This window comes from Lonchura striata, chromosome 19, assembly GCF_050655825.1.
Source record: "Lonchura striata isolate lonStrDom1 chromosome 19, ASM5065582v1, whole genome shotgun sequence".
Taxonomy (NCBI): Eukaryota; Metazoa; Chordata; class Aves; order Passeriformes; family Estrildidae; genus Lonchura; species Lonchura striata.
In genome coordinates this window covers 11262902-11275669 of record NC_140721.1, presented here as the reverse complement: position 1 = coordinate 11275669, position 12768 = coordinate 11262902, and the positions used below count along the sequence as shown (strand labels likewise).

The 12768-nt window shown below is 48.5% G+C and overlaps 1 protein-coding gene across 15 annotated transcripts in view; it reads right to left on the bottom strand.

Annotated features, from left to right (window-relative positions):
- Positions 1 to 12768, bottom strand: part of TSPOAP1 (TSPO associated protein 1) — a 75358-nt gene that overhangs the window by 25776 nt on the left and 36814 nt on the right. For 14 of the 15 annotated variants that reach the window (XR_014949595.1, XM_085557652.1, XM_085557644.1 and 11 more), the window contains 3 exons: positions 11235 to 11344; positions 2479 to 2588; positions 247 to 1062 (listed from right to left, as the gene is read on the bottom strand). Coding sequence is in view for 14 of the 15 variants with exons in the window: in XM_085557652.1 (XP_085413778.1) it covers positions 247 to 1062; positions 2479 to 2588; positions 11235 to 11344 (1036 nt within the window). In the remaining variant the exon portion in view is untranslated. The remainder of the gene's footprint in view (positions 1 to 246; positions 1063 to 2478; positions 2589 to 11234; positions 11345 to 12768) is intronic. The other variant, XM_085557651.1, reaches the window with a different exon arrangement.

Sequence of the window (12768 nt, the reverse complement as noted above, 5' to 3'; positions counted from 1 at the left end):
GTCATGGTAAACCAACTCTTCCCTACCCAACCAGCTGCTCCAACCAGCACAGAGGACGTCATCCCAGAGCAAATGAAAGCAAAAGGGCTAATCAAATTTTAAAATAAAGTAAGAAAAACATTAAGACAAAACAGTGCAGCATCTCAGGCTTTGGGGACCTAATCAACCTTGCTTCCCATTGCCCTACAGCTTCCCAGCAAAGGGCCAGCTAAGCACAGCCTCTCCATGTGCAGAGGTCTGCAGTACCTGCTAGAGGGGTAGTGAAGTGTATCATGGCTGAGTCCTGCTCCTGCCCCTTGGGCACCTCTTCCCAAGGAGTTTTCATGGGCCGGGCCTCCAGCTTGGCCACGTACTGGGTGCTGGGCTGCAGGTTGCGGAAGGTGTACCAGTACACGCCTGGCTTGGTCACATCACACTCCTGCCCATTGAGATACACCCCGTGGCTGTAGTTGCTGCTGCAGGGAAGCCATGTGATCTCTGCTGATGTGGCCGTGACGCTTCTGACTTTCAGCATTGTCGGTGCCATGCCAAAATCCTGCCCCACAAAGAAAGTGCAGCGCAGTTTATCAGAGCTGCCGTGCTCCGTCACCGTCTGCACGGACACGCGGTAAGCCCTGCTGTGTAAATCCAGCTTTTCTATCACTGCTTTGGTCTGAAGGCCACTCTTCACGTTCTGACGTAGCTCTTCATCCACATAGATGTTGTAGCTTTGGATGTCTGGGCAGCCAGCTGGCAAAAGAGGTGGTTCCCAGCCTACAACTATGCTTCTGGCAAGCTGCTTGATAAGAGTCAGTTTTCTTGGGTAAGGCACTGCTGTGTGACTAACAGGTTCCTCCTGGTCTCCTTCTGTTCTGCTGGCCAACGGACTGATGCTACTCTCTTCAATAGAAAACTCACTCTTATCTCCACTGCTGGTGCTTGCACTGACCAAACTTTTCTCCTGGTATGAGCTATGGGTGAGATCATTCAGCTCCGGAGGCAGAAACATCATGAGGTCATCATCTGAAACTCGCTCAACAAAATTGGAGGGGACCAGCCCTCGCCGGCCATCCATCAGCTCCCCTAAATGAAAAACAGGACACCTGTTACCACGGCTCCTGCCATTGAGCCTTCCAACTCAGCTGTCAGAACTATGGCACAACATCTATGCCGGAGTAAAACTGCTATGCAGTCAGGAGTGGAAAATATCTCAGGGAGGTTATTCCTGGCAATGTTTCCTGATTTCCTAGGGCTTCTCTTGTTAGGTCCCAAAGGACACAGTGAGGAAACTCACAGCTTCACGTATTTCAGAGCCAACTAAGTAAAAAGTTGGGTTGTGTAATTAGCTAAAGGCTCTCTCCTTCTTCATTATCCCATTCTTTCTCATCACAGCTCTTTCACTAACTTTTTTAGCCTTCCCAAACTACGCAGCTGTGTGATTTTATGTCTTCTCCCAGCCATACAGATTTGGGGTTTGCAGTACTTCCTCAAGAAAATCCATCTTCCCAGCTCTGCATCTAGCTCTGGCCTTCCTTTTAGCTCCCTTCTTTCTTAAGATAACTCCTGTACTAAAGGTGTCCCAATAAGACTTGTGGGGACAACAGATACACAGCACTTGGTCTGTGCAGACCCATCAAACCATGGATGAGCAGCACACAGGGACTGCACTGCCTTCTCACTTCCAAACTCTACCTTACAGCAAATCAACTGAAAGCAGGGAAAGCAGAAAAGGTTAGTAAAGAATAACCTTTTTAAACAATAAACAAACAAATAAATGATAAGCTTGGGAATAGAAAGAAAGAAAAATGAGGCAGAGCAGTCACAGAGCAAGCAGTGCAACACACATGCATTTGTCTCAGCTCTTGCAAAGCACCTCAGGAAATCAGGAACCATCATCCCTTAAGCAAGTGGCTCCACAAAAAAAACCTCAGCATAAATTTACAGCCCACAAATCTTGGTTTCAATTCCATCCACCTTTTAGTCAACCAGGATCATGTTTGAAAAGGGACCAAAACAACAACACTGTATGACACCAGCAAGGGTCACAACTGTAGTCTGGGTTGATTATTGTATCCCCTCTTTGCCAAAAGAGCATGAGGCAATGGAGCCCATCACCTGCTGCAGTTCCTGGCTCACTACAGGCACTGGAAAGAGGGAAATAGCCCATCTGCAGAAGGGGCTGAACATCTTCCTCTCCATGGTGAGGGAGGAACCACATGGGAGTTGAAACCATTGGGGATGAAACCTGGAGCTTGGTTAAAGTAGTGCCAAAATTTCCACTGAAATCACTAGACAAGGATTTCATAGCTTAGACTTAATTTATTCATACCATAAATAAAGCTGTTTCCAACAAGATCTGCTCATCCTTCTAACAAACTAACTTTGGGCAGAAACCCCTTACCTTGAGGTTTCAAGATTTGCTATATTTCTCTCTCATTTTCTGGAGAGAAATCAACTCTCCACAGCAGTTCAGTCACATTTCATTTTACTAAAACACACCTTCAAAGAAGCCATCTTCATCCATGTCTCCATAGATATAAATATATTCTCCAGCAGTCAGTGGAAGCTCTGCCTCTGGATTTTCATTAGGTCCATCAAAAGGATTGTAGCTGAAATATTTATAATTGGAAGACTTAATTTGCATAGGAACCTTCCCAGCAACACATTACAGCTGTGATGCTGATAAGCTTTCAATTCACTGGGAATCCATCCACTTTGGCAAGCAGCAAATTTCACAGACAAAGGTCAAGACTGTAGTTTACATATAAAAATATTTAGTAACAGATAACTTCTAAGGAGCAGAACAGATGTCTTGTGACATCCAAAGGAACTGGGATAAAAAGATGCTGAAGAGACTGGAGCATTTCTCTGAGAACAGGCTGAGGGAACTGGGCCTATTCAGCCTACAGAAAAGCCAACAGAAGGGGGATTTTATCAATGCACAGGTATATTTATGGTGGGTTTCAAGAGGAGGGGGCCAGATGCTTTCCACCGGTGCCCAGCAACAGGACAAGGAGTAATGGGCACAAACAAACATGAAATTCCACCAGAACGTGAGGAAAAACTTCTTTGAGGTTGAGCAAACACTGAAGAGGCTGCACAGAGAGGGTGTGGTGTCTCCTCCTGCTGTAACCCCACATTTTAAACAGCACTCCGAAAACTTCACCAGCAAGAAAATTAACAGTACATTGGTGACATGGCTTGGACTCCAGGCAGTTCCAACCTGCCTACTGAGGGATACTCAAACTAATCAGAGGGTCTCATTTCACAGGAATATTCCTCATAAAAAAAACTTTTCTTTACAAACACCTACTGCCAATTCCTGTTCTTTACCCCTTAAAAGGGATTTCATCATGCCAAAGCAATGTAATCTGTAATCTGACTGAGACCTTATGGTCCCAAGACTGACATGAACACACAGACCACATCTGATGTGCTCCTCACAAGCACAGAATCATCCCCGTTCTCCTCCTCCCAATTCCCAATGGAAAAGCTGAAGGATAGGTGTCCTGGGTTGTAAGATAAGCTTGTATTCCATTTGCCATCTGTTGAAAGCAAAACCGGTTGGACAGGTTTTTGTTATCTCTCTCAGAGACAATGGTTTGCCCTGTAGAGGCAATGGTTTGTTTATACACCATTGACTGATTCAATGAAGGGCTGGTAAATGTAACACCGTGAGGGGTCCCACCCAGAGGGGGGAAGCCAAGCACTCTATTGTTGTTTAAAGGGGTAGCTTTTTGGGGAGAGAAGCAGCTCTCTCCCTCTCTTCGCGGGATTCCGAGAGAAGCAGCTCTCTCTCTCTCCTCTCTTCGCGGGATTCCGAGAGAAGCAGCTCTCTCTCTCTCTTCTCTTCGCGGGATTCCCGGAGAAGCAGCTCGCAGCTCTCTCTCTCTCTCTTCGGCGGCACTCACAGCGAAGCAGCCGGCGCGCGCTGAGCCGACGGCGGCGGAGCTCAGAGGCAACCCCGGCGCAGAGGAAGACCGGCCCCACTGCCACCAGATCTTCAGAGGAAAACTATACCCTTCTAAAGATCACCACTTCAGCTGCAACTCATCAACTATTGCAAGGGAAGCAATTGTCCCAGCAGAACTGATACTGGCATCCCTCAGGTTCTGGACTTTTTTTTCTTTCACTGGTTTTGTTTGTACCGATTGCATTTGCCTTTTTTTAAATTGTTGTCTAGTTTTCTCCTAGTAAAGAATTGTTACTCCCACTCCCATATCTTTGCCTGAGAGCCTTTTAATTTAAAGATCCTGGTAATTCAGAGGGAGGGGGGTTTGCCGTTCTCTATTGCACAGGAGGCTTTGCCCTCTTTCACAGACTCCTGTCTTGTCAAACCGAGACAGAATTTGGCGCATCAACGTGGGGCTCGAGGGCATTGAGAGGGAAAAAGGATTAACAGTTCTTAAGTAATTTGGTTTTTTTGTTGTGTGTAAAAACATCTTCATCATCACCATGTGGTCTAGTTTACCTTGGTTTGGGTGGCATGTGATCGTAGCTATACTTTTCCCATTTGCAGACCCTTATCTAAAAATAGGTCCTATAAGTAAGGCTACGGTGTCTGTTATCAAGTTTGGCTTCTGGGTTAATTGGGTGAGGAATTCATGGATCTTTAATTTCCTCTGGAAGGCAGGTACATGGATTCATAGCTATCACACGTTAACTGTATGTTTTTGGGGTTACTTTAATAACGGTACCTACTGCGAGGAAATAGCACCTGGGCAAACTTTCTCTCAACCTTTTAACCATCTTTTTGGGTCTGCTCCACCAGTTCTCAAAGGGTTAAGATCCTTTATAAGTGCTAATGATACCATACAATGGGTGGTGTTGCTGATAGTCCTGTTATATTTAGCATTCAGAGATAAGGGAAGATTAACCTGGATAACTACCCTCACACCTACACCACAGACTCGAGATGCTGCTGCTCCAGAGCCTGACCCTGCCCCACAGCCCACCTCAGAAATGAACCACCCAGATTGGGTGAGGGTTCTGGTTAAGGAGATACGAGAGATGCTGAAGGAGTGCATTTCCCCAGCTAGTGAGAAACCGGCCCTTTGCCTTGAGGAGGGACAGTCTAATAGTACAGCTGTGGAACCCACAGATGTTACAACTGTCCAGGTTCCAGCTGAACCACAAGGGCAGTCACGGTCAGCAGCAGTGGCCCCGGTAGAAACAAGGAAGTCTAAGGTGAAAGCAGAGCACCCTGCAGATAGGGACAGGAATGGAGGAACCTCACAGCCCACAGGGGAGCCAGAGATTGCTATCATCACCGAGTCCCTGACGTACGAAAGTCTTCGCAATCTGCATAAAGACATTGTGCGACGAGGGCGTGAGGCTTATGCTACCTGGCTACTCCGGGTTTGGGATCTTATGGGTACAGGCGTACAGCTGGACGGTGGTGAGGCAAGGAACTTGGGACCCTTGACCCAGGACTCGGGTATAAATCAGGTTTTTGTAAGGGAACCAGGGTCCCTTTCTCTCTGGGAGCGGCTCTTAATGAGTGTCAGGGAGAGGTTTGTCCACAGAGAGAGAATGCAAGAGCACCATCATAGAATGCGCTGGAAGACCCTCGAGGAAGGGATCCAACAGCTGAGGGAAGTGGCAGTATTGGAGGTACTCTTTGGGAGGGATGGACGACACAATGATGACCCTGACAAGGTCAGGTGTACGGGACAAATGCTGTGGAGTCTGGCAAATCTTGGGCCATCTCAATACGCCACCTTCATTGCAACAATCAATGCTGACACCCACCGGGAGACAATAGGTTCTGTTGCCAACAAACTTAGGAATTATGAGAGTATGATTAATGGCCCAATGCAGGCTCATATCTCAGCTGTGATTAAGGAGTTTAAAGAGGAGATGAGGGAGGAGATAAGGAAGCTTAATACAGCACCCGTGAGAGTCACAGGCCCCAGAATCAGCACCCAACAATCCCCAGCTAGAGAGAGAGGGTACACCCCAAGGGCTAATCTGTGGTTCTTCCTGCGTGACCATGGGGAAGACATGGGGAGGTGGGATGGGAAACCCACTTCTGTCCTGGCAGCACGGGTCCGTCAACTCAAGGAGGGAAACTCTAACCGGGGGAGTTCCACCAAAGTGAAGGTAGCCTCAACCTCCCGTGACCAAGCTTGTGGGTACGATCTGTCAGACCCCCTTGAAGGGACCTCTAGTATGTATGCCCAGGGAAGGAATGATAACCAGTGTTAGAGGGGCCCTGTCTCTAGCCAGGGAGAGGCACGGGAAAACCGGATCTTCTGGACAGTGTAGATCCGATGGCCTGGCACATCAGAGCCACAAAAATATGATGCTTTAGTTGATACTGGTGCACAGTGTACTCTGATACCATCGGGACATGTGGGGGCAGAGCCTGTTTCCATTGCTGGTGTGACAGGGGGATCACAACAATTGACTCTGGTGGAAGCTGAGGTGAGCCTGACTGGGAAGGAGTGGAAGAAACACCCTATAGTGACTGGCCCAGATGCTCCGTGTATCCTAGGCATAGACTTCCTCCGGAACGGATATTACAAAGACCCAAAGGGACTCAGGTGGGCTTTTGGAATAGCCGCTGTAGAGGCAGAAGACATTAAGCAATTGAACACCTTGCCTGGACTGTCAGAAAACCCCTCTGCAGTAGGACTCCTAAGGGTGGAAGAACAACGCGTGCCAATTGCGACCTCGACAGTGCACCGCCGGCAGTATCGGACGGATCGAGATGCCGTGATCCCCATCCACAAAATGATTCGGGAGCTGGAGAGCCAAGGGGTGGTCAGCAAAACCCACTCACCCTTCAACAGCCCCATCTGGCCTGTGCGCAAATCTGACAAAGAATGGAGATTGACTGTGGACTATCGTGGCTTAAATGAAGTGACTCCACCGCTGAGCGCTGCTGTGCCGGACATGCTGGAACTCCAGTACGAGCTGGAGTCCAAGGCAGCAAAGTGGTATGCCACCATTGATATTGCTAATGCGTTTTTCTCCATTCCTCTGGCAGCAGAATGCAGGCCTCAGTTCGCTTTCACCTGGAGGGGCGTGCAGTACACCTGGAACCGACTGCCCCAGGGGTGGAAACACAGCCCCACCATCTGCCATGGACTGATCCAGGCTGCACTAGAAAAGGGTGAGGCTCCAGAACACCTGCAATACATTGATGACATCATTGTGTGGGGGAGCACAGCGGCAGAAGTGTTTGAGAAAGGTGAGAGGATCATCCAGATACTACTAGAAGCTGGCTTTGCCATCAAGAAGAGCAAAGTCAAGGGACCTGCCCGAGAGATCCAGTTCCTGGGAGTGAAATGGCAAGATGGACGGCGCCAGATTCCCACTGAGGTCATCAACAAGATCACAGCTATGTCCCCACCAACCAGCAAAAAGGAAACACAAGCTTTCCTGGGTGCCATAGGTTTCTGGAGAATGCACATTCCTGAGTATAGCCAGATTGTGAGCCCTCTTTATCTGGTTACCCGAAAGAAGAATGATTTCCACTGGGGCCCTGAGCAGCAACAAGCCTTCACCCAGATCAAGCAGGAGATTGCTCATGCTGTAGCCCTTGGCCCAGTCAGAACGGGACCAGAGGTCAAGAATGTGCTCTACTCTGCAGCCGGGAACCATGGGTTGTCTTGGAGCCTTTGGCAGAAAGTGCCTGGGGAGACTCGAGGCCGACCACTGGGATTCTGGAGCCGAAGTTACAGAGGGTCTGAAGCCAACTACACTCCCACAGAGAAGGAAATCTTGGCTGCCTTTGAAGGAGTTCAAGCCGCCTCGGAGGTAATTGGCACAGAAACACAACTCCTCCTGGCACCCCGACTACCGGTGCTGGGGTGGATGTTTAAAGGAAAGGTTCCTACTACCCACCATGCCACTGACGCCACATGGAGCAAATGGATTGCCCTCATCACTCAACGCGCCCGTATTGGAAACCTGAATCGCCCTGGGATTTTGGAGATAATTACGAACTGGCCAGAAGGTGAAAACTTTGGTCTCACTGATGATGAGGAGCAGGTACAAGTGGCAAGGGCTGAAGAAGCTCCACCATACAACCAACTACCAGCAGAGGAGACCTGCTACGCTCTTTTCACTGACGGTTCCTGTCGCATCGTAGGGATGAACCGGAAGTGGAAAGCAGCCGTATGGAGCCCCACACGCCAAGTTGCACAAGCTACCGAAGGAGAAGGTGGATCAAGCCAACTCGCCGAACTCAAGGCCGTTCAGCTGGCTCTGGACATTGCTGAAAGGGAGAAGTGGCCAAAGCTCTACCTTTATACTGATTCATGGATGGTAGCCAATGCTCTGTGGGGCTGGCTGGGAAGGTGGAGGAAGGCCAACTGGCAACGTAGAGGAAAGCCAATCTGGGCTGCTGATATATGGAAAGACATTGCCTCTCGGGTGGAAAAGCTGACGGTGAAAGTCCGTCATGTAGATGCCCATGTCCCCAAAAGTCGGGCTAATGAGGAGCACCGAAACAACGAGCAGGTAGATCAGGCAGCAAAAATAGAGGTGTCAAAGATAGACTTAGATTGGCACCATAAGGGGGAGTTGTTCCTGGCTCGATGGGCTCATGATGCCTCAGGTCATCAGGGCAGAGATGCCACCTACAAGTGGGCACGAGACCGAGGGGTGGATCTAACCATGGACAGTGTTTCCCAGGTTATCCATGACTGTGAGACGTGTGCTGCCATCAAACAGGCCAAGAGAGTGAAGCCCCTATGGTATGGTGGGCGGTGGTCCAAGTACAAGTATGGGGAGGCCTGGCAGATTGACTACATCACACTGCCCCAGACACGCCAAGGCAAGCGCTACGTGTTGACCATGGTGGAAGCCACCGCTGGATGGCTGGAGACTTTCCCTGTACCTCATGCCACTGCCCGGAACACCATCTTAGGCTTGGAAAAGCAAGTCCTGTGGAGACACGGCACCCCTGAGAGAATTGAGTCTGACAACGGCACCCATTTCAAGAACAGCCTTATCAACACCTGGGCCAGAGAACATGGTATCGAATGGATATATCATATTCCCTATCATGCTCCAGCTGCCGGCAAAGTTGAACGGTGCAACGGACTCCTTAAGACTACCCTGAAGGCACTCGGTGGGGGAACATTTAGAAACTGGGAAATTAACCTGGCAAAAGCAACCTGGATGGTCAACACCCAGGGGTCTGTCAATCGAGCTGGCCCTGCTCAGTCAGAACCCTTACACGCAGTAGATGGAGATAAGGTCCCTGTAGTACATATGAAAGGTATTTTAGGGAAAACTGTTTGGATTAATCCCACCTCAGGCAAAGACCAACCCATTCGTGGGATTGTCTTTGCTCAAGGACCTGGTTACACTTGGTGGGTAATGCAGGAAGATGGGGAGACCCGCTGTGTACCACAGGGAAACTTGGTCTTAAGAGAGAACTGGGTGTAAGATTTCATGGTGTGCAGATGGAAATAGAATAAGGGGTGGATAATGTCCTGGGTTGTAAGATAAGCTTGTATTCCATTTGCCATCTGTTGAAGGCAAAACCGGTTGGACAGGTTTTTGTTATCTCTCTCAGAGACAATGGTTTGCCCTGTAGAGGCAATGGTTTGTTTATACACCATTGACTGATTCAATGAAGGGCTGGTAAATGTAACACCGTGAGGGGTCCCACCCAGAGGGGGGAAGCCAAGCACTCTATTGTTGTTTAAAGGGGTAGCTTTTTGGGGAGAGAAGCAGCTCTCTCCCTCTCTTCGCGGGATTCCGAGAGAAGCAGCTCTCTCTCTCTCCTCTCTTCGCGGGATTCCGAGAGAAGCAGCTCTCTCTCTCTCTTCTCTTCGCGGGATTCCCGGAGAAGCAGCTCGCAGCTCTCTCTCTCTCTCTTCGGCGGCACTCACAGCGAAGCAGCCGGCGCGCGCTGAGCCGACGGCGGCGGAGCTCAGAGGCAACCCCGGCGCAGAGGAAGACCGGCCCCACTGCCACCAGATCTTCAGAGGAAAACTATACCCTTCTAAAGATCACCACTTCAGCTGCAACTCATCAACTATTGCAAGGGAAGCAATTGTCCCAGCAGAACTGATACTGGCATCCCTCAGGTTCTGGACTTTTTTTTCTTTCACTGGTTTTGTTTGTACCGATTGCATTTGCCTTTTTTAAATTGTTGTCTAGTTTTCTCCTAGTAAAGAATTGTTACTCCCACTCCCATATCTTTGCCTGAGAGCCTTTTAATTTAAAGATCCTGGTAATTCAGAGGGAGGGGGGTTTGCCGCTCTCTATTGCACAGGAGGCTTTGCCCTCTTTCACAGACTCCTGTCTTGTCGAACCAAGACAATAGGTAATACACTGAACTCTAGCAACTTGGGCTTGACTATGATGGCTCAGTGGATGGCAACAGTTATCAAAAACATCTGGGTTTATTCTGTGTTTTTGTTTTGGTTTTGGTTTTTTTTGTTTGGTTGGTTTTTTGGGGTTTTTTTTGTCCCTTAGAAATTACAGCCAGAAGTATTTTGGCCAAAAAATTCAGGAATTCTAAGCTGAAATTTTCTTAATTGTTGGAATAAGATTTCTTGGAGAAAACTTCCACTATTCTGAAAAAAACAGACAATTCAATGTACATGTCGGGTCGAACTAATTTTCAACAGATACCAATATTTAAAGTTTCACGCAGTGCTGTTCACTGAACAGCTACTGAGCTTAATGTGATTTTGTTGAGCTAAGCCTGGATTGTGCAGGAAGTAACAGGTCTCAAATCATTCAATCATGGAATGGTTTGAGTTGGAAGGCACCCTAAAGCTCACCTCATTTCACCCCCTGCCATGGCAGGGACACCTCCCACTGTCCCAGGCTGCTCCAAACCCTGTCCAGCCTGGCCTTGGGCACTGCCAGGGATCCAGGGGCAGCCACAGCTGCTCTGGGCATCCTGTGCCAGGACCTCACAACCCTCACAGGGAACAATTCCTTCCCAGTATCCCATCCATCCCTGCCCTCTGGCAGTGGGAAGCCATTCCCTTGTCCTGTCACTCAGGTTATTTGTCCCCAGTCTCTCTCCAGCTCCCCTGGAGCCCCTTTAGGCACTGGAAAGAGCTCTAAGGTCTCCCCAGAGCTTTCTCTTTTCAGGATAGACACTCCCAGCTTTCCCAGTGTGAAAATCCCATTGAGAAATAAGATAAAAGGTCTACCCCCATTATTATCCACTCCTAACAGTGGTGAATCCTAGAGAATATTGTGAAGTAGGGAACTTCAGAACTTCACAGTAGGTAACGTGTAACTTCACAAGAGCACAAGCAATGAGCACACAGTACCTGTATCGAGCTAAGAACACCTGGAGCTTTGCAGGGCCTTGGCTGCCTGGCTCTGGCATGAGGGAGATGCTGTCAGCATCCAGTTCTTCCATTTCACTTGCAGTGTCCACCTAATTAAAGATAAGGATCTGAGTAAACAAACACTCAGTGTGTTTGTACATAGTGAACATATCCTCTAAGAGCCATCTCTAAGAATGACTTTGTAGGTGAGGAAGTAGTAGTAAGAGGCAACAGCCCCAAGTTGGAACTTCAGGGCTCCCAGTCAGACATCAGCAAAAACTCCTTGCCCAAGTGGGTGATACAGCCTTGGAAACAGTTCCTGGAGCTGGGGGATCTCCATTCTTGGGAGAACTTGTGGCCTGAGCTCAGCAAAGCCATGGCCACACTGGTCTAGAACTAGTGACAGTCTCCCTGGAGCAGGAGACTTGACCAGAGGCTCTGGAAACCTCTTCCACCCCACAATCCATAACTCAGTATGTTGATTTCTTGCTACCCCTAAATGGTAGCTGTATGGTGCCTGTATGCAACACAAATGTCAACCTGAACAAAGGAGCTCTGTTGGAAGTTGGGTCTTTAACTGTTTCTGTCCTCTCCAACACCTGTAAATTTTCTGTAGGATGTCTATGTACGTTAGGCAGAGCTTTGATTGGAACTTTTGGTTTTAGCTGGCTCTGCTAACAACACATGCTGAATGAAAGTCAGGGCGGGAAGCCCCCATTCCTATTACAACCTTTCCCTTTCTAGCCAGCAGCTCCTTCTGCACTTCCTAAGCTGAAGGCTGCACGTTCAGGGCATATGGTGCCTACTAGCAAAGCACCTTTGAGAAATTTCTCTCAGCTGTTATGATCCTGATGAAATATTGGGATTTTACATCCAGTGGCAATGGGTTGTGTAATGCAACTATTCTTGAAGCAATGCACTCCCTGGGGCTTGTCTGAACTTGTGCCAATGAACCAATTCAAACTGCCTTTTTAAAACAGACCTCAAGACAAATGCATTTTTGATGAAGACCCATTGCAGGCACCAGAATACAAAGTATTTTTTTTAATACATGAAGAGCCAATCTTGGGAAGAGTTCAGAGCCTCTTTTCAAGGTACTCCTTGTAATGCAATCCTACCCCATGTCCTTGGAGAACAAAAATCTGAAACACCCAAATGAAGGGGCTTAGCTTGGAATGTCCCGCAGTTATGTGCTGTGAAAGCCAAACACTCCATGCACTGGTTCTTTCCCAAGAGTCCCACACTGATCTCTGCAGGCACATATCTCTCCAAGGAGGCAGGATGGCTTCCAAGCTTTTTCTTGAACTAAAAAGTAGGCATTTTTCCTGCTATAGAATTGCTAACAGTTCCATACCTGTTGTTCCCCAGGTGTGACTTTCACTTTGCCTCTGAACATGGCACTTCCCTGAGCTCTTATACAGTGGGAGGCTCTGCCTGGCACTGAAGCTGTCCTGACCTAGGCACCTCAGCACTTCAGTGGCTTTAGTGCTCAGGAAAACCCAAAAGAGCAAAAGGTGCCTCTCAGGCTACCACA